The sequence below is a fragment of the Zootoca vivipara genome, chromosome 16 (genome assembly GCF_963506605.1).
Source record: "Zootoca vivipara chromosome 16, rZooViv1.1, whole genome shotgun sequence".
NCBI lineage: Eukaryota > Metazoa > Chordata > Lepidosauria > Squamata > Lacertidae > Zootoca > Zootoca vivipara.
Window position 1 is genome coordinate 31,040,852 of NC_083291.1, and position 21,956 is coordinate 31,062,807.

The 21,956-nt window shown below is 46.7% G+C and overlaps 1 protein-coding gene across 1 annotated transcript in view; it reads left to right on the top strand.

The window, feature by feature from the left end:
- LOC118075325 (alpha-2-macroglobulin-like protein 1) overlaps window positions 1-21,956 on the top strand; it is a 69,211-nt gene that overhangs the window by 16,051 nt on the left and 31,204 nt on the right. Inside the window, exons 8-19 of the mRNA XM_060268974.1 lie at window positions 1,579-1,663; window positions 3,967-4,093; window positions 4,236-4,350; window positions 6,344-6,453; window positions 7,648-7,812; window positions 8,341-8,571; window positions 11,416-11,479; window positions 13,614-13,759; window positions 15,533-15,679; window positions 16,238-16,399; window positions 18,001-18,091; window positions 20,924-21,080. Coding sequence (XP_060124957.1) covers window positions 1,579-1,663; window positions 3,967-4,093; window positions 4,236-4,350; window positions 6,344-6,453; window positions 7,648-7,812; window positions 8,341-8,571; window positions 11,416-11,479; window positions 13,614-13,759; window positions 15,533-15,679; window positions 16,238-16,399; window positions 18,001-18,091; window positions 20,924-21,080 — 1,600 coding nt within the window. The remainder of the gene's footprint in view (window positions 1-1,578; window positions 1,664-3,966; window positions 4,094-4,235; window positions 4,351-6,343; window positions 6,454-7,647; window positions 7,813-8,340; window positions 8,572-11,415; window positions 11,480-13,613; window positions 13,760-15,532; window positions 15,680-16,237; window positions 16,400-18,000; window positions 18,092-20,923; window positions 21,081-21,956) is intronic.

The following is a 21,956-nucleotide window of genomic DNA, read 5'->3' on the forward strand; positions in this document are numbered from 1 at the left end:
GTCCCGGGGGGGGGGGAGAGACTTGGGCAATCCCACCCACCATTGAACCCAATGTATTTTGACTAGATGCGATTTTGGTTTGGCGCTGATCACTGGAACATAACCCCCGTCGTAAGTTGAGGGCTTACTATACAACTGTCTAGATGTTGTGAATGGCAAAGATAGTAGCTCTTTAATACGTTGCTGACTTTCCTGGAACAAAATGCAGCAGTGACATTCTAGAGAAAAGATCTGGGAGGAGGTAGAATTGTGAGGTGCTGATATTACACACACACACACACACACACACACACACACACACACACCAGTACAGTGGTACCTCACAAGATGAATTTAATTCGTTCCACGAGTCAATTCGTTTTGCGAAAAATTCGTCTTGTGAATCGCGGTTTCCCATAGGAATGCATTGAAATTTCTGTTTTTTGCCCATAGGAACGCATTAATTAAATTTCAATGCATTCCAATGGGAAACTGCAATTCGCAAGACGAATTTTTCACAAAACGAATTCGTCTTCCGAGTCACCATCAGATCACAAGACGCATTCGTCTTGCGAAAAATTCGTCTTGCAGGGCATTCGTCTTGCGAGGTACCACTGTATATATATATATAGCTACATTTATATCCTACCTTTCCTCCAATGAACTCAAGGTGGCATATATGGTCCTCTTAAGAGCTTATCCTTGCAACAACCCTGTGAGGTAGGTTAGGCTGAGAGGCAACAGTTGGTCCAAAGTCACCCAGTGAGCTTCATGGCAGAGTTTGGGGGCGGGTTCAACTCTGGTATCCTTGGTCCTTATCAGACACTCTAAACACTGCACTGGCTCACAAATGCATCTGATACAATGCCCCAGTGAACATAGTCAGTGAAGAAATGCATACTAATTTGACACCTGTCACTTTGCAACCATCCCACATGCGACAGAGGAAAAACGAGGAGATCAAAGTTAGGTCAAAACCTTATTGCATCGCCAGCTGGCTATGATAATATAATGCTAAAAATGGCCCTGAAGGACGGTAAAACAATGCCTCCTTTTCCTTCCACCCACCTGCTAAATTAAAGCATCTACATCAGGCATCCCCAAACTGCGGCCCTCCAGATGTTTTGGCCTACAACTCCCATGATCCCTAGCTAAGAGGACCAGTGGTCGGGGATGATGGGAATTGTAGTCCAAAACATCTGGAGGGCTGAAGTTTGGGGGTGCCTGATCTACATCTATAGGTGTGTGCATTTTAAGTTCAGTTTAGGGGCAAGCAAGATGTGATGTGCAAGATCCATAAAGAGGATCTCTTCTGGTTTGGAGTTTTGTTAATTTGCTTTTAAAATCGAAATACGCTGCAGAAGCAAAATCTGACCAGATGGCAGCACTTGCTGGGGTTAACGTTCTCCTCTTGTATCTTTTATCCAATTGCGCCAAAACTATTGGTCTTGGTGTTTTTAGAAATCTGCCATTCCAATTCTTCTTCTTCGTCTTTTTAAAGCATCCCTTACTGCTCTCTTCTTCTTCTTCTTCTTCTTCTTCTTCTTCTTCTTCTTCTTCTTCTTCTTCTTCTTCTTCTTCTTCTTCTCTCCATTGCAGTGCTGCCTAAATATGAAGTGCAGTTTGAACTCCCGCAAATTGTCACCAGGGCGGATGAAGAAGTTCAAGTCAAGGTGTTTGGCAGGTGAGCAAATTCTTGTGGTGTCCTTAAAGACCAGGGGTCCCCAGACTTACGGAGCGGCGGGCCGGTGCCCGCCGCGCCGACCGCGCGGTGGGCCGGACTGCAGGGGAGTGCGCGCGCAGCGGGCCGGAGGGCGGGGGAGTGCTCGCCCGTGCGCATGCGCACACGCACACGGGCGGAAAAAAAAATCGGCGAAAATCGCTTGTGCGCATGCGTATGGGCCTCCCCCGACCCGGAAGTGCACCAGAAATGACCTCTTCCGGGTCGGGAGAGGCCCGTGCGCATGCGCACAAAGGATTTTCGGCGATTTTTTGCAGATTTTTCAGATCGCCGCTGCGCCGCGCGCCGTGAGAGCGGGCGGCGGCAGCGGGCGGCGGGGGTCGTCGCGGGCCGGATTGGAAGGCCGATTGGGCCGCATCCGGCCCGGGGGCCGTAGTTTGGGGACCCCTGTTAAAGACTATGCCAACTGTTGCTGGAGGAGAATATTTCACCCCCAATAATGAGGACAGAATAGGCAGGCATCGGCACTGTTTCTCTGGAGGACTAAATTGCAGAGGGGAAAAGGGATATTCCAAGCGCCTGAGGTATTCGGTAAAGCAAATCTGTTTGTTCCAGTCCGGCTTCTTTCCTCTCACCTTTTTCTCTCTTTCTCTTCCACTGATCTATCAATTATGGTCTAGTTTTTTGTTGTCTGTCTGTCCAGAAAGCTTCTTTTCCTTTTCTGTCACTTTGCAGGAAAAAAGTCAAGCACCACTTCTTCCCTCCCTGCTCCCTCATACACATACTTTCCACATTTCCTCCATTTCTCCACAACAGGCCATCAAGTAATCTTTGCATCTGCATGTGAAACATCATTGGGAATGATTCTGTGGCAACTGTGAAGATGAAAAGCTATAATGACTAGTGAAATTTTCATTCCCTTCAGAAAGTCTCTGGGTGGTATAAAATGATTGTTCTGACATGCCCGCCTCCAATCTTTTCTCAGACAGTGTGGGATCAGGTCAGGAATCCCAGCTTGGCCTCACGACTGTGAGTGCCCAGGGCTGTGGGTGCCATGTAGCATGCATGGCCCTGGCACCGAAATTTGTGGGTGCCCAGCCCTTCATGGGGAATTTTGTGGGTGCTCAGGCACCCAAGGCCCCAGGGAGTCTGCACCTATGGATCAGGTGTTCTTTCTTCAATAATAATAATAATAATTTGTAATTTGTACCCCGCCCTCCTCAAGCCAGAGCCGGACTCAAGGCGGCTAACATCTTCTTACAAAGAACATAAGAACATAAAAACAGGCAATCAATTAATTAAAATACATCTTAAAATTAGTTCAGAGCAAATTAAAATCTGGACAGATGGCAGTCCCTGGGTAAAATTAAGAGTGTGAATTCACAGGGGAAATCTCTCCCTAAGGCTGTGTCCACATTTCATTTGCCCTGTCCAAAATGCATGAGCTTTGCTTTAAGATAAAACGGCTGATGTGTTGTTTCTCAAATCAGCTTGGAAGCCCTGAAGCCTTTCCTAACTCATCTCTAGCCAAGATGTGAGCACCTTTGCACAGGGGTCAGTAAACTTTTTCAGCAGGGGGCCAGTCCACTGTCCCTCAGACCTTGTGAGGGGCTGGACTATATTGGGGGGGGGGGGAAATGATTCAAGAGCACCATGGGCCCTAGTGGCTGCTTACCTATGTCCTGCGAACGGCAGGGGCTGGCGGCGGCAGGAGAGGGATGATGAGCGGCATGCGAAAGGGCTCCGGAGAGGAGCTGTTTAAAATGGTGGCTGCTCAAGCACTGCTGCTGCTGGGCCCAAAAAAGCCCAGCCCCCTTCCTCCTCTAGGCAGGGCGGGGAGAAGCCAGGAGGAGGGAGGGAGGGAGGAGGAGGAGGAGGCGGCACCACCGTGTGATTCCTGGACCGTCCGCAGGCAGGATCCAGAGGCAATTGGGCTTGATCCGGCCCACGGGCCTTGGTTTGCTGACCCATGGGATAAAGACATCCCTCCCCGTCAATGTCCATAGTGTGTTACACAAGCAGAAACGAATCTCACACTGTTTGAGGTGTGTTTATGTGACCAGCTGGGAGGGAAGTGCTGGAGAACAGCAACTTTGCTGTGCTCAAAGGCAGTAATGTGAACAACACACCCTAAAGTGATTTTCCTACTATAAACTTTTCAATCAAGAATGTCTCTCTTTGGGGTTTTTTTTTTTTTTGCTGCTGCTAGCTCCATTTCCAACCTCCCCCCCCCAAAAAAAAAATTAAGTTGACTGTTTACTTTAGGGGGTTTACTTCATGATACTGTTCCCCCACTTCTGCTGCAGGTACACATATGGGAAGCCTGTTCGTGGGAAAGTAGATCTACGCGTAATTCGAGACCAATCATATTACTTCTTTTACGAGACTCCAGTGAGACCATTCAATGCAATTCAATTGAACTACACAGGCCAAGTAAGCTAACTGAAAGGGCTGAGACGAGCGGCTATACTCCTGCCCTGAAATCCCACTTTGCTGCTGCCCTTGGTTCTAAAATGAGAGTCCTTAACCACCTGCCTTTGCCTCCTAATATAATTTTTCATCTCTGTTCCCTCAGACAGACAAGAATGGTTATGCTTCTTTCACAATTAATGCAACCGATTTAAAACTGCCAGAGAGGGGCTTTACTGATTTAGTTCAGCTTTCTGCAGAACTTGAAGAAGAAGGAACAGGTACAGAAATGGGGAAATAGAGGTTTTGATGTTTATATAATAATAATAATTTATTATACCCCGCCCATCTGGCTGGGTTTCCCCAGCCACTCTGGGCGGCTTCCAACAGATAAATAAAACAATCTATTAAACATTAAAAGCCTCCCTGAACAGGGCTGCCTTCAGATGTCTTCTAAAAGTCTGGTAGTTGTTTTCCTCTTTGACATCTGTTGGGAGGGCGTTCCACAGGGCAAGCGCCACCACCGAGAAGGCCCTCTGCCTAGTTACCTGCAACTTGGCTTCTCGCAACGAGGGAACTGCCAGAAGGCCCTCGGTGCTGGACCTCAGTGTCCGGGCAGAGTGATGGAAGTGGAGACACTCCTTCAAGTATACTGGACCGAGGCCATTTAGGGCTTTAAAGGTCAGCACCAACACTTTGAATTGTGCTCGGAAACGTACTGGGACCCAATGTAGATCTTTCAAGACCGGTGTTATGTGGTCTCGGCGGCTGCTCCCAGTCACCAGTCTAGCTGCCGCATTCTGGATTAGTCGTAGTTTCCGAGTCACCTTCAAAGGTAGCCCCACATAGAGCACATTGCAGTAGTCCAAGCGGGAGATAACCAGAGCATGCACCACCCTGGCGAGACAGTCCGCAGGTAGGTAGGGTCTCAGCCTGCGTACCAGATGGAGCTGATAGACAGCTGCCCTGGACACAGAATTGACCTGCACCTCCATGGACAGCTGTGAGTCCAAAATGACTCCCAGGCTGCGCACCTGGTCCTTCAGGGACACAGTTACCCCATTCAGGACCAGGGAGTCCCCCACACCTGCCCGCCTCCTGTCCCCCACGAACAGTACTTCTGTCTTGTCAGGATTCAACCTCAATCTGTTAGCCGCCATCCATCCTCCAACCGCCTCCAGGCACTCACACAGGACCTTCACTGCCTTCACTGGTTCTGATTTGAAAGAGAGGTAGAGCTGGGTATCATCCACATACTGATGGACACCCAGCCCAAACCCCCTGATCAAACTCTTGTTTGATCTTCTCTCTCTTCCTTTCTACTTTCACAACATTTTTACAGTTTTTATATTTGGGGGAGGTGGCCATTGCTTCTGTGTGGTGCATTTTCAGGGCCTCAGGGCCTCCAAGTGTCCCTAATTTCCAGGAACAGCCCCAGATTTACAGATGTCGTCCCAGTTTCTGATTTGAGGCCAGAATGTCCTGCTTTTCCTTAGGACATCCCTATATTCATTGGAGAAAAGTTGGAGGGTATGGAGCTATCCGACCCTTGAGCCATCTGAACGCAGCCCTGTAGAGGGAAGATTTTTTTATGTTTAATTGTGTTTTTAAATATGTTGGAAGCTGCCCAGAGCGGCTAGGGCAACCCAGTCAGATGGGTGGGGTATATAGTAAAATAATAATAGAATCTTAGAGTTGGGAGGGACACCAACGGTCATCTAGTCCAACCCCCTGCAATGCAGGAATATCAGCTAAAGTATCCATGACAGGTGGTCATCCAACCTCTGTTTAAAAACCTCCAAGGAAGGAGAGTCCACCACCTCTCATGGGAGTCTGTTCCACAGCTGAACAGCTCGTACTGTCAGAAAGTTTTTTCCGAATGCTTAGTTGGAATCTCCTTTCTTGCAACTTGAAGCCACTGGCTCAAGTCCTACCCTCCAGATCAGGAGAAAACAAGCATGCTCCCTCCTCCATGTGACGGCCCTTAAGATATTTGAAGATGGCCATCATATCTCATCTCAGTCTCCTCCTGCAAGAACAGTGACAGTAAGGTCACTGTTGTGTCTCTCTCCTACAATTTTTACCCATACACTGTCAATCTGCTTTTCATGCTCCAGGTCATGGATTTCTTCATAAGTGTACACATCCTTCTATACAATGCTGCTACTCCCCCCCAGTGTGTGTGTGTGTGTGTGTGTGTGTGTGTGTGTGTGTGTGTGTGTGTCACACGCTCCCCACAGCTGCGCTGAGTCCAGATATCACCTCTCTTTTCAGGAGTGACAGTCGCAGGAACCGGTGCCTTCTCTGTTGTCACCAGAGTAGCAAACGTGCAGTTCCTAAATCTCAACCCATTCTATAAGCAGGGATTTCCATACACTGGAAAGGTGAGGTTCTAAATACAGCTTTGCCCAATCTCTCTCTCAACCAGATAGCTGAGGAGACAGTTCAGCCGCGTAAAATAGCTCAGTATCTGACTGGAAGGATGGGGAGAGGGTGTTTTTAAAGGTGATGCTCAAGGTTTGAAGAGATAAGGAAATAAACAAATATTTCACATGGGAGGGCGTCCAGCGAGGTTTAAATGCTAACTTCTATATTCAAGCTTACATGACCAAAAGCCATGTATTTTAGGAGCATTTGTCAGATCCAAGTTACAGAAAATGTTCTGAACCAAGACCACTCTTTTGTTTCTGCGAAGAGATTTGTGCCTTTGGCATGCATGCATACCTACGGTAGTTCATAGACCCTCCTCGTGTGCAAAACTGTACAGTGGTTCCTCGGTTTAAGTACACAATTGGTTCCGGAAATCTGTACTTAAACTGAAGCGTTCATAAACTGAAGCGAACTTCCCCATTGAAAGCAATGGAAAGTGGATTAATCCGTTCCAGACGGGTCTGCGGAGTACTCAACCTGAGGCATACTTAACCCGAAGTATGAGTGTAATTATTTCTGGAAGTCTGAACTTAACCTGAAGCATACTTAACCTGAAGCAAACTTTCCCATTGAAAGTACAGTGGTACCTCGGTTTGCGAACGCAATCCGTTCCGTGGAGGCGTTCGCTTGCTGGGGCATTTGCTCATCGAAGGCACGCTTCGGCGCACACACGCGCTGCGCAGATCGCGCCTGCGCATCTGATGCCACGGAACCCGGATGTAAACACTTCCAGGTCTGCGGCATTCGTAAATGGAGGTTTTTGTAAACGGAGGTAGTCGTAAACAGAGGTTCCACTGTAATGGAAAGTACATTAATCCGTTCCAGGCAGGTCCGCGGAGTACTTAAACTGAAAGTACTCAAACAAAAGCGTACTTAAACTGAGGTATGACTGTATCTGTCTGCTCGGAGGTCACCCTCACTGAGTTAAAATGGGATTGACTTCCCACAACAGCATACAGGACTGCAGACTTATTCATATATTTAATTCAACTTTACTTGAAAGAGCCTCTTTTAACAAATTATTTTTATATTTCGTGCAATCTAGGAAAGAGGAAAGTTGTTTCAGTAAATCCAGTTACATCTTATAGCCCACCTAATTGCCATCAGAGGAGACTAGCATGGCATTAACTCCCAGTTTGTTCTTGCAGATGAAATGCACCATCAACGAAGCACCCGTCAAGAATGAGACGGTCTATCTTACTGTCGATGTCATTGGCATAGAGACAAACCTTCCTTACCGCACAGATGAGAATGGCGAAGTTGCTTTCTCTTTGGACACAACAGAATGGAAAGATACTCAGGTTTCTCTACGGGTGAGTCAGGAGCATATTGGCAAAGGAGTAGCATTGTAGTGGCAAATTCAGAAGCACAGAGCCACGCCCTTTCACAGCTGTGTGCCTTCTAAATTTGTAACTTGGTGACGCTTTCTTAAGATGTTTAGCATGGATTGGGTGTTATCATGGTTGGTTATTGTATCCGAGCTCTGTTACCTTATTATGGGTAGATTTATTTATTTAAAAAATAATAATTAAGAAAAATTATTTTGCTGTTGTTGTTGCTAGCAGCATATAAATTTAAATAACAAATAAAGGATTTCTTTTGTTCCTTTTTCAATTTTGCTTATTCATCCTATGCAAGTGCCTGTTGGAACTTTTGCAAATGAGCCTTAATACACCTTCCTTTTATCCTTAACCCATGTCATTGTCGTCATCAGTGCAATTAGCTTTTCAATTTCTTTTGTATTTTAACCTCTGAGGTGCATCTGGTTCTTTCAGTCACCACCCAAGAACCTTTGACCCATGGTTTGTTTCTGATGCCTCCTGTCCCTTTTTGCTTTCTAGGGCAGGTACACTATTTTAAAACCGGCTGAGGTCCCTGACCTCCTGGAGACAATACGGAATGAAGCTTTCATATGGCTGATGCCCTTCTACTCAGAAAGCAACAGTTTCCTCGAGATCCAGCATGTGGAGGAAGAGCTGCCCTGTGGAAAGGATCAGGAAGTCCTGGTAGATTACATCCTTGATCGGAAAGAACTGGGCCGGGAAGCCGACCACGTAGATTTCTATTACTTGGTGAGTGAGTAGCAGTTGGCATAGGCGTAGCCAGGGGGGCAGAAGGGGGCAGCTGCCCCCCGAAGCAAAAAATTAAATGGTTATGGCGCGCTGGTGAAGGGAAGAGAAGCGGCTCAAAAGTCCCATCCCGAGTCCGCGCCTCGCTCTCCCCAGTGCGCGCTGGGCTGGGGGCAGAGAGGGCGAGCGGTGGCGGCATTGCTTGGAGGGTGACGCAGCGCTCCCCCTCCCCCACCCAGCTACTGACTGGCGCGGAGCAGATTTATTATTATTTTTGGAGCCTCATTCCACCCCCGCAAGGCTTTTTTTTAAAACTGACACCTGAAAGAAGGAACTCACAGCTCGTTACGGGACAGGGGCCCGCGAGCCGGCCGACACTGATAACTTTAAACTGCACTGTTCAGTGATACACCATATAATTGTGTACTTGGCTGCAGCGAAACGCTGCCAGCTGCCTCCGTCGACGGAAAGCATGTATGCAAATGAGGTGCCACGGAGCATTGTGGGGCAGCACTTTCTGTGCTGTGCTCGCTGTGACTTGAAGGAGTGTGGGCTGAAGTTAGCCCAGGTCCAGGTTTCTTTCGACGGAGGCAGCTTCCCTGCTGCTGCCTTGTTTTAGTCACCGCTGCCGGTAAAGGAGCGGGTGAGGCAGAAGCACAAGCCTGCCGCCTCAGCAATGGCTGGAAAACGGCCCCTTTTCCTCTGGGGGGCGTGGACATTGACCATGCCTCCTGGGGGATCCTGGCCACGTCATTGCCAGCCAGCCAATTGAGTGGCTGGGTGTGGGGGCGTGGCTGGTGTGCCCCCCCCCCCCTAGTTTTGATCCTGGGTACGCCCATGGCAGTTGGTGGAAACGCCTGGAGCAGTATGATGAAAAGAAGCAAATCGTGTACAGGGGGGGAAGGGAAAGAAAACAAAGCAAGAAGAAGAAAAATGTAAGCTTAAAGGAGAGGCAATATTAAAGAAGGTGGGAAAGAATCTCAGCAGAGAGAGAGAAAACAGAAGACTAACAGGAAAACGGCTAAAAGAAGCTTTTCCTCAAGCAGAGATTTTTCTCAGACTTATGTTGATGGGGCACTTTGCCGCTGACTAATATTGACCTGAAAAAAAGTATAAAGGGGGGGGCAGAAATAAGACATCCTCTTTATTGCACATTCATAACAATTTATGCTCATTGATGCTATTGGGGCGGCTACACGCAATCCCATTTCCAATACTGTTTGCACTTGCGAACGTTTTGGGGGAGTCTCACGGCTTCACTTCCAATCAGTACATATCCTGTAACTTCCTGCTGAAACCCCTAAACTTTTTAAACCATCAGTGTTTGGGTTTATGTTTGTTCTTTTGTTGTGCTATAGCCCCTCCGGACAGCAGTAACGTGGAAGCGTTGCAGAACAAACTAAAGCAGAATAAATAAATCCACCACCCTTAAAACACCATTACTGTGTCAAGAACATACTGAGGAATACACCCCCAATAAAATACTGCTGGGCTGGAGTGGTCATTGGTTTGCAACTGGTTCAATACCATGTGTGCAGTTCAAACCTGCATATATTCTCCAGAACATCCAAATATAAAAGTGTCAAGTGCCATTTGTGGAGGGGGGAGGGGCGGAAAGGTAATATTTAGGGGAATTGGGCAAAGTTTGATGCCACTAACCTGAGGTTAAATTAAATGGTAAAAGAGAGATCTAAGAGCAGGGGTCAGCAACCTATGGCCCATGGGCCATAAGCGGCCCACAGGGGTCATTTAAATGGCCCATGAGCCGCCCCCGAACTGCATGCTGCGCTAAACCGGCACAGCGCAGAGTGGGGACTCGCTTCCGCGGCGCTGGAAATCGCATCTGCGCAGATGCCAGAAATCATGTCTGCACAGACGCGATCTAGCCCACAGAGCGATCTCCAAGGGAGTGACCCGGCCCAGGCGAGGTAAACCTTGCCGACCCTTATCTAAGAGTATTTGTTGTGGTTACTTTTTTAAAACTTGTAAGGCTGAGATCAGTGTTATCAATATAATATGAACAGGCCCATTGCTTTTCAGAAGCAAAGGCATTTTGCTCTTAGCATGCACACCTAGTGTATAGGGGTTTCAAAATCACAATAACAAGAAACAGTGAGCTGGCCAGACACCAAGATGCTGCCGAGGAATAAGCTCATGTGACCATCTCAGGTCAGCTGTGTTCTCTCCTCCAGCCCCAGCATTCATCTTCTGTCCTCTGGGTCTTGCTACAACTCTCTTAATTCTTCCTGGACCACCTCACTTCCATCTAAGCTCTGCAGGGGCACTTCAGAAATAACATTGTGTGCGCGCTGAAAGCAATAAAATAGAGTGAACGCCATTCATGGTGTGGAAAGGGTGTGTGCCAGGACTAAGAGGTTTTCCCAATTAGCGCACTGTTTTCCCAATTAGCATTTTTCTTCTTCCACAGCTGCATTTGCCATACTGGTGAAAGTATATAGTTATCAGTACTCCCTAACTCTCTGATCTGGTGCTCTCGTCCTCTTCCTCCTCCTCTTAAAAAATTGTGAGATCCTGATCCCATATCTCCTGGGCTACAAGTAATTTAGCCCTCGGGTGTTCTCTCTAAAAATGCATTGTGTGAATAAGACAAATGTGTTTTCAAACACCTATATCAGACACGCAACTGCCATGCTATCTGTACTGTGACCACGTCTTTTTCTCCCTCGAAACTCAAGATACCTCAAAATCTCACTGCTAGCCTATAGTTTTCCTACAGCAAAATCCACGACTCTAGTCTTTCCCTGTCTCACTCCCCTCTCCCTTTTTCTGTATCTCTAGGGCGGACTCTTGGTTTTGTCCCTGGCCTAACATATTGTCTCCCTGCAGGTTATGTCCAAAGGGAAGATTGCCTTGAGTGGACAGAAGCAGGTGCCAATTGGCCAGGATGAGAGTAAGTGGGAGAACTATGCTGTTCCATCAAATAAGCCTCATGGGAAGCACTGTGCTTTATCAAGATGAACATGCTTGGTGGGCCTGATCTGCCTGGTCTGGGGTTTCTTTCAGTTATTATTTGTTCAATTTCAAACCCACCTTTCAAATAGGCCATTTCAGATCTGCAAGACAACCTACGATAAGAACAGAATAAAACAACAACACTGTGCTAAAAATACTATAAAATTTCAAGTTAAGGCATCATATCAGAAACAAACATTGCCAGCAGCAATTTACAAATAGTAAAACAATGGCACTGTGGGTTAAACCACAGAGTCTAGGGCTTGCTGATCAGAAGGTCGGCGGTTCGAATCCCTGCAACGGGGTGAGCTCCCGTTGCTCAGTCCCAGCTCCTGCCCACCTAGCAGTTTGAAAGCACATCAAGTGCAAGTAGATAAATAGGGACCGCTCCGGCGGGAAGGTAAGCAGCATTTCCGTGCGCTGCTCTGGTTTGCCAGAAGCAGCTTTGTCATGCTGGCCACATGACCCAGAAGCTGTCTGCGGACAAACGCTGGCTCCCTCAGCCTATAGAGTGAGATGAGCGCCGCAACCCCAGAGTCGGACACGACTGGACCTGATGGTCAGGGGCTCCTTTACCTTTATCAGAAACAAACATTGCCAGCAGCAATTTACAAATAGTAAAACAATAGCAATTATTATTATAATTATAATTATAATTATTATTATTATTATTATTATTATTATTATTTCTACGCTGCACATCCAGCTTGGTTTCCCCAGCCACTCTGGGCTGCTTCCAACAGAAGGTTAAAAATACATTAAAACATCAGTCATTAAAACATGGTACCTAAAAGTTTATGTCTGAACTGAGTCCTAATGTTCTGCTTTCTTCTTTGGCCCATTACAATTTCTTCTTTGGCCCAGAAGATCTGAACTGACGTGAAATATCCAAAATAATTTCCCTATTTTAATTGTCCCTCCGTGTGTGTGTGTGTGTGTGTGTGTGTGTGTGTGTGTGTGTTTACATATCATAAAAAGGTAAGGTTGTCATCATGCAGCAGTTTGCTTGGCTTCCAATAGGTGGCATTGCAAATTGCAGTGTGATCACAGCCTTCTGAGAGCTGTTGAGCGATCTTAGCAGCTTTGGAGTATGAGAAGAGAAACAGAGGCAGAAGACAGAAGTGGGCATTCCAGGGGCGCTGCAGAGGAACAGCTCTAAAGGTAGTAGGAAGGGGTGGTTTGGCAAGCTCTAAGGAGAGGGGGTGGGTGGATTTTGCAAGGTATGGGGGAGGGGTTAGTAGTTTTGGTGTTGTGTGAGGAGAGGAAGTGTGTTTGGCAAGGTGTAAGAGGCTCCAATACTTTGGCCACCTCATGAGAAGAGAAGACTCCCTGGAAAAGACCCTGATGTTGGGAAAGATTGCGGGCACAAGGAGAAGGGGACGGCAGAGGACGAGATGGTTGGACAGTGTTCTCGAAGCTACGAACATGAGTTTGACCAAACTGCGGGAGGCAATGGAAGACAGGAGTGCCTGGTGTGCTCTGGTCCATGGGGACACAAAGAGTCGGACACGACTAAACAACAGCAACGAAAGAGGCAGTAGGTTTGGTGAGAGGGTTGGGGTTTGGTGCAGAGTTGGTGAGTGAAGCGACACAAGCAGGGGTGCAGCCTCAGCTTGGAGAGCATGTACAGTGCTAGACATAACTTCCTGGCACTGAGCAGAATTCAACCTTAGGAGCGATTCCTGCGGTTTTTCACTTGGCAAAGATTGTTTTTAAGCAGTTGGTATCAGATCCACGGACAGTGTCTTCAGGTAAGGTGAATTACCAAAGTGGACTGCTAGGCGGACCTAAACAGATGAAAACAGGTTTATTTTAGAACTCACCATGTGGTGCAGAATGGAATTTCTTCTCGGCAATAAACCAGTTATTAGGTTGAAGACATGAGGGTTGGAATACTTCTGCAATGCGCAGGTGGGCTGGTTGCGTTTGGGGTGGGTCTCCTTGATTTTCTTAGCTTTCCCACCGTCTGGCAGAAGTGAGATCCACAGGGATGTTTTTTTTTCTCATGCTGTAAGCTATGATTGCTCTCCTACTCTCTCCTTTCCCACCATTTTTCCTTTCCCCTAACCCAGCTCTGAAAGGCACCTTCTCCCTCACCTTGTCTACGAGCCAAGACCTGGCACCCAGAGCCAAGCTTCTGCTGTACACTGTGTTTCTGGATGGTGAGGTGGTGGCTGACGTGGATGATTTCAGAATAGAGAAGTGCTTTAAACACAAGGTTAGTACATATAGTTCCTGGGACAGCAAAGTGGCGCACAGGGCAAGAAGACACCACATATTATGCATATGTGTGGCTCGAGGCAGATGGGCTGAAAGTTCTATGAGAGAGCCATCGCTATCTATATTTGCACCTATTTTGCTTTCTCACAAGGATGGTTTAAATCACACACACACATTGGAAAGCTAAAATAGTGTGTGACGTACAGTGGTGTAGCATGGGGGGCTGGGGGGCGTGGCTATACTGTAGTATTAGTCCTGGAGAGAGCAGCGTAAGATGGGGGAAAGGGCAGGAGGGTCCCAGGAGCCGCAATCACAGCAGCCCCCAACTTCTCTCCAGTCCACTCCTATCCTTGACCAGCTCCATTCTGGCCAGCAATTGGCCACTTCTGCTGCTCTGCCTCTGTTGTTAGCTCATTTTCTGAGCATCCAGCTACTGCTTTGCCACTGTAAGAAAGAAGGGGGGGAAATGCTTTGATGGTGTTTCCTGCTTGGCAGGGGGTTGGACTGGATGGCCCTTGTGGTCTCTTCCAACTCTATGATTCTATGAATACACTGGGATGGTGTTTGCAAGGTGGATTCCAAATAGGAAATGCAAAGAGCTCTATGGGATGCAATGTTTAAAAATAAAAGCAAGCAATGTATGTGGAACAATCATGCAGTAAACTGGAGCATTGTTTTATATGTTTTAAGCACTGACAAAATGAACAAGGAGAGTTCCACACTTCTGTTCCCAGACATGGTAAAACTTACAGTCTCTGGACTGCTGCAAATATTAACTACACACACACACACACACACACACACACACACACTCTAAATTAAGTACAGCCATACCTTGCTGTCAGGGGTTATTGCAACTACTCCAGAGTAACGACCTTCCACATGCTTGTCTTTTAACAGTCTTTAGTGGTGTAACTCTATTTACAGTGTAACGAGGTATGGGAAACATGTCTGCTCGTTCCGATCCAGAATCCGGCATTGCCCCTCTAACAGGACCAGTGGTCGGGGAAGATGGGAATTGTAGTCCAAAACATCTGGAGGGCCACAGTTTGGGGATGCCTGACATAGGGTAACACATAATCACCAGCAACGTTACAGACCATCCCTCTGAAATAATAGTGTGTTTCACACCTGAATAAATAGCACTGTAATTGTGGTGAAAATTAAAATAAATAAATAAAAGTAACAAAAAACCTAGATGACGTAACAATAGTGGGGAAACATAAATGCAACGGGAATGCAGTGTTCACAGTAAACATCATCTAGATCAGTGTTTCTCAACCAGTGTGCCTCCAGATGTTTTGGGACTACAACTCCCATCATTCCTGACCACTGGTCTTGCTAGCTAGGGATGATGGGAGTTGTAGTCCCAAAACATCTGGAGGCACACTGGTTGAGAAACACTGATCTAGATCAGTGAGTGCAACCTGCTGCCAAATGCCTGGGGCTGATGTGAGCTGTAGTCAAAAACATCTGGAAGGAGGGCACCAGGCTGATCTAGATTCTATATAAAAACTGAGTGAATGAGTGGAGGAAAATAGTAGTCTTCCCTCTGCATCTCTTTGGTGTTCTAAATCAGGCATCCCCAAACTGCGGCCCTCCAGATGTTTTGGCCTACAACTCCCATGATCCCTAGCTAACAGGCCCAGTGGTCAGGCATGATGGGAATTGTAGTCCAAAACATCTGGAGGGCCGAAGTTTTGGGGTGCCTGTTCAAAATTATTGCTTTTCAGTTCAGGTTTCCCCTCTGAAAATCTGTCTCCATCTACAGGTGACACTCGGCTTCTCTGAGGCAGAGGAACTTCCAGGGTCAAAGGTCGACCTGCAAGTCGAAGCCGCCCCTGGTGCGCTGTGCTCTCTCCGTGCTGTGGACAAAAGTGTCATGCTGAAGGAAAGTGAAACGCTGACCCCAGAGAAAGTAAGAGAGCTCATCCTTCCCACTTAGGCTCAATTAATTCCACTATTATTGCGTCTGATAAGGCCTGATAAGTTTTGATAGATGCAATAGCGGAATACTAAATGGTTTAGTTTTTTGTAAAATATTCAGGGATTTATGATATGCAAAATGATCAATGGAAAGAGAAGAAAGGAAGTCACTGATATATTAAGGTTGTATAAATGAGTTTTTTAAATTGTAAAACACAAATTTAATAAAAATTACATTTTTTAAAAAATAATTATTATTATTCTACTATTATTAATTCCAGTATTATTCCTCCTCTACCACTGACCTGAAAAAAAGAGGCAGGCTACAGTACAGGAAAAACACTTGCCAACTCAAATACAATTTTGTGGAGATAAGCTCCTCTGTAGTTAATAGGGGAACCAAAATGAATATAAGCACAGCAGATACCACCTGGAGTAAGATGGAATGAAAGTCAAGGTTATGCATTTTGAGATTAAAAAAATGTTCATATCAACTGTGGGACTTGTTAAGTGGTCACCTCAAACTCAACCCAGAAATCTCTGCTTTCAGGTGTATCGGCACCTTGATTCTGGCCCGCTTGGCTCCAGAGGGTTTGACTTTGACCTGGAAGACTTCGACCCCTATCCTTGTCTACCTGAGGGTTCAAAGAAAAAACGGTCCATTCTGGCCCCCTGGTTCCAAAACCAGGCTGATGCCTACAGCCTGTTCAAAGTGAGTACCATCTGTTCCTAATCCAGCCTTCTCTGAAACCTGCTTTTGTTTGGGATTGTCAATGGCATACTTTCTGATGGTTCCCAGGATCATTAAACAAGCAGGAGGTTTCCAAGGTTTGTCCTGTGGTTTACAGCTCACAGCTTTTCTGGGACTGTTAAACTACGAGCCCAGATTCAGATGACACACCAAGCCAATCTATAGATAAGCTCAGCGCAGCAATAACTGAGGAGCAAAGAGAATTTACAGTAGTGAGTCAGGCTCTGGAACTCTCTAAAGCAGGCATCCCCAAACTTTGGCCCTCCAGATGTTTTGGACTACAATTCCCATAATCCCTGACGACTGGTCGTCTTAGCTAGGGATCATGGGAGTTGTAGGCCAAAACATCTGGAGGGCCGCAGTTTGGGGGTGCCTGCTCTAAAGCTTGCATTTTGCAGGTATGTCTCTTGAAGCCATGCCAACTTTGGATGCCATATAATTGTAACTGTAATTGTAACTTTGGATGCCATATACGGTAATTGTAATTGAGACGGAGATGGTTGAGGCTAGTGCATCATCTTGGCATGTTGCTTGAAAGCATGTTGTTTGTCATGCTTTCAGCTTGTGCATGCTGAGAATGTAGATAGCTTCCTCGAAGGGATGAAGCCTACCAGTTGATCCTTACCCTTCCTGGCTGGTGAAATCTGCCAGACCTGGGCAGGGATGTGGACCTCAGATGTCCTCCTGAAGACTTATTTCCAGTCTGGCTTCAGACACAGTTTTGGAACTAAAAAGGACTTTTTTCTGGTTCTCTTGGATCTGTCAGCAGCTTTCAGTGCTGTCAACCTTGGTATCCTTCTGGACCACTTGTCAAGTTTACAGCAGCTCCAGTTCTTCTTGGAGAATTGGTCTCAGAAAATGGCGTTGGGGGATTTCCATTCCAATGCCTTGGCCAATGGGATTTCTTGGGGTTCTGTTCTATTCCCCAAACTTACCAATATCCACATGAGAAGTCATTTGGAGGTTTGGGCTGAAGTGTCATTAATATGCAGATGGAACCCAGTTTATACCTCACTTTCCCACCTGCTTGTCCCAGGAGGGCTGTTGGAATTATGAATCAGTGTTTGGAGACTGTACAGGGTTGGAAAAGGGTAAGCAATTGGAACTTAATCTTGACAAGACTAAGGTGCTGTTGGTGCTACTTGGGAAAGCTCATATGACAGTGTTGGCCAGGGATGCCTTATTACTAGCCTCATCTGATATGAAGCACCTGGAAAAGGGGTTGCTTGCACCTCCTGCCAGCAGGGCCAAAAATATTGCCTAGCTGATTATGATAAGAGCCAAACGAGCTTTCAGATAAACCTCACCTCCTCCTCTATTTCCCTTGATTGACACCTGAGCAGAGATTAATGTTGTAACACAACGTAATATCCAGCGTGTGAGTCTGAAATCATTTCTGTGGAATTGTGGGTCAAACCTTGCACACATCCATTATTGGAACGCAGAGCATTTTGCAACGATTTCCCTGCCAGAAATTCAAATGACCTCGCCTCATAGAATTTTTCTTTCATTTCATTTTGCTCTCATGTACCATCCCTCACTTTTCTCTTTGGTTTTTACAGCAATTAAGGATGAAAGTTATAACCAACACCAAAATGAAGAAGCCGGTGTCCTGTAGAGTTCCTGAAAGCCTACCTGTTCAATATAGCTTGGGTAGGCAAACTAAGGCCCGGGTGCCAGATCCAGCCCAATCGCCTTCTCAATCCAGCCCACGGACAGTCCGGGAATCAGTGTGTTTTTACATGAGTAGAATGTGTCCTTTTATTTAAAATGCATCTCTAGGTTATTTGTGGGGCATAGGAATTTGTTCATTTTTTTCCCTTCAAAATATAGCCCGGCCCTCCACAAAGTCTGAGGGACAGTGGACCGGCCCCCTGCTGAAAAAGTTTGCTGAGCCCTGCTCTATAGATAGCTTAGCCGGTGAGAATCACAATCATAATTTGACAGTTTCTCAACTGGAGCCTCCCTTTGGCAGGGTGGGATATAACAAGACTCATCCTTTGTATCTACATTTCCTTTTATTGAATCCTTGGCTAGAGGCAGATAATGCTTTTAAAGAGCTGGATAGGTTTTTTGAAACATTGCAAAAGCGCAAGCATGCAAAATCTGTGAACAGAAATAATTGTAGGAGGAATTTGCAAATATTTATCATGGGAAATGATTGCCCTATTATATTACCTTCAAATTTCGAGGATGGGGGTGGATTTCCATTCCCAGTTCTCTCCTGCTTGACCATCTTTGATTTCCTTACTGCTGAGTCTGCATTTTTGGTTACCTAATCCTCAACCTGTTGCCACCTTGAGCATGAGCCTCCTTTGGGTTCTATTGTTCAAAGTGTGTCCTGGCTGCTTTCCATCAAAATGACACAATGCTCTTGCCAGTGTCCAATGGAGGGAGAGGGCATGTTGCTGTTTCCTTGCTTGCTTGCTTTGCTTGCTTATTTAGAATTCATTTCCTGCTTTTATAGCCCCAAGAGGTTCTCAAAGTGGCTTACAGCTACAGATAACATTCTAAATGAAATTAGAGAGCAAATTAAAAGGGGTGGCAATATGCAGAAAATCAAAAGCATTGCAAAAGAAGAAGCAGGAAGCAGAGGTCCCCAAGGAAATAATGGAATTCTGGATCATTAAGAGAGACCTAACTACTGAAACAAAGCTCACATTCAAAGGAGAAAGACTAGTTATTCCACACAAATTAGAGCATGCTGCATAAAATACACATGGGACATTTGGGGATGGTGTTGTGGGAAAAAAGAGCCAGAAATATAGATTGTATTTGTCGGGTGTGAGTTCCAGACCCTCCAAGTGTCCCTGTTTTCTAGGGACGGTCCATCATTTAGAGAAGCTGTCCCGGTTTCTGATTTGATCCCGAAATGTCCTACTTTTCCTTAAGAGGTCCCTATTTCCATTGGAGAAATGTTGGAGGGTATGGAGTCATCCGAGCCCTGAGCTTTTCAGAAGCCAATCCTGTACAGTATAGGGAAGTTTTTTTTTTAATGTTTAATGTTTTTATATATGTTGGAAGCTGCCCAGAGCGGCTGGGGCCACCTAGTAAGATGTGTGGGTATAAATTGTAAAATTATCATGATGAAACGGGACGTCCCTATTTTCATCGGAGAAATGTTGGAGGGTATGGAGTTCACAAACAGAGGGCATGGGTGCAAAGTCAAATCCAGGGAAGCCAATATAATAAGTCCACTTATCTTAAATGGTCAAGCGGCTTTGCGGCCTCACCACAGCCCCATGTCAGCGATCCAGAGGCAGGCTACGGAGTACTGTAGGCCTGCCTGTAGATTGGCTTGATGGCCTGGATCCGGGAATTCCCCAGGGGGTGGACCCAGCTGGCCAATGGGCATTGTTTGGGTCTGCCTCCGGGGGAATAAATTGGGACTGGCCCAGCACTCCTCCTCGGTTTTCCTTTGGAGATGCAGCACCCACTTCCTACAGTATTTAAAATTAACCAGGTTTCATGACTGCACTAAAACTAGGCTTACTGGTGTTAGTTTCGACCACGGTTTATTGAAACAAGAAAGATCAAAGCTTCTGATTCTGGCCTGTTTCCATCAACCACACAGGTCATGGTTTGGATTAACAACAAAGTGGCTGGTTTGGGCCAGGAAGTGGGAAACAGATGTTTTCAATCTTCTCCTTGTGGCAGTGCCAGAGGAGGAAAGGGAAGAGTGGAGCTCTCAAGCTGACTCATTCAAATGGGGCAGGCTTCCTCAACCTCGGCCTTCCAGATGTTTTGAGACTACAATTCCCATCATCCCTGACCACTGGTCCTGCTAGCTAGGGATCATGGGAGTCATAGCTGCCAAGTACCCCGCGGAGAAATCCGGGATTGGCAGCCACACGACACCGGAAGTTGTGTGGATGCAACTTCCGGTGTCGCTTTGCCCACCTATGGGCACCAGAAAATGGCCAGCGCCGGAAGTCGCGTCTACGCATGTCCGGAAGTGCTTAGACGCAACTTCCGGTGTCGGCGCCGGCCATTTTCCGTGCCCATAGATGGGCAAAGCGACACCGGAAGTTGTGTCTACGCACTTCCGGACATGCGTAGACGCGACTTCCGGCGCCGGCCATTTTCTGGTGCCCATAGGTGGGCAAAGCAGCACCAGAAAAATGACCGCCGACAGGGAAATTATATTAAGGGAAATTAACGGGAGGAGCTGGAACGGGAGACCTCCGGGAAACGGTAAGGAAAAATGCGGGTTTCCCGGGAAATACGGGGTACTTGGCAGCTATGATGGGAGTTGTAGGCCGAAAACATCTGAAGGGCCGAGGTTGAAACCTGAAATAGTGCTTTAGTCTTCCCCTGTTGCTAACTCTTGCCTGGACCCCTCTCGGTGATCGCTGCACATTTAAATTTGCTGGCGGCAAGTTTAGGTGTCTCTAACTTCTCTTTTGCCATCACCCCACCCTGATCTAAGTATGCTGTTGGTAAACCATCTTTATCAATGACCTATATTTCTGCTTCTTCCCAAAGGATCTGCTGGCGTTATGCCGGGGGCGGCTAGGCCTAATTTGCCCCCCCAAAGCCAAGGGTTGCCTGGGGCTTATAATTCAGTCCCCTGGAAAGCAGAGGAAGCCAAACCCAGGACGTACTTTCCAGAGACCTGGATTTGGGCTCTGGTCCCTGTCAAGTAAGTAAAACTCTGCTGGGGAGGGAACCAAATGCCATGTAGGAACAGGCAGTATCTTGCTTGGCCATCACTCATTTAGGACTTACCTTTTGCTCCATGCTTCCCAGGCACAGGCCCACAAGGTAAAGCTCCTTGTAGAAGCCTTGGCTTTTGTTTGGTTTTGTTGCTCTGCAGCAGGGGTAGGCAACCTAAGGCCTGGGGGCCGGATGTGGCCCAAACACCTTCTCAATCTGTCCCGCGGACGGTCCGGGAACCAGCGTGTTTTTACATGAGTAGAATGTGTGCTTTTATTTAAAATGCATCTCTGGGTTATTTGTGGGGCATAGGAATTCGTTCATTCTTATTTTTTCAAAATATAGTGTGGCCCACCACATGGTCTGAGGGACGGTGGACCAACCCACGGCTGGAAAAGGTTGCTGACCCCTGCTCTGGAGCTTTTTCCACTAAAAACTCGCTCTTTAAAGTTGAAGTGCAAAAAAAAAAATCTATTTGGGTTTTCTGAGGGTTGAGGTTTGCTCCGATTTGACGTTTTGCACTTCTTCTTCTTCCACTTAGCTTGCATTATCTTAAGGCAGTATTTTGTATTGTACATTGGTGTTTTATATACCGGTAATAATTTCAAAAATGCATCCTTCTAATGTTTCTCTGAAGCTTCACCAAAGCCTGCCCAGTGCCAGACGTTTATGCTTATATCACTTATGAAGTGGAGGTGTGCATTTGTAATTTTGTGGGCCTGGGATGGTGTTGTGTGCCTGGCACCCCAAAAAGGCACCTGCATCCACTCTGAATGCTCATTATCATGCAGTATATACATGCTCTACATCAGGGATGTCCAACTGGTCAACCGCAATTGACTGGTCGATCCCCGGGAGGTTT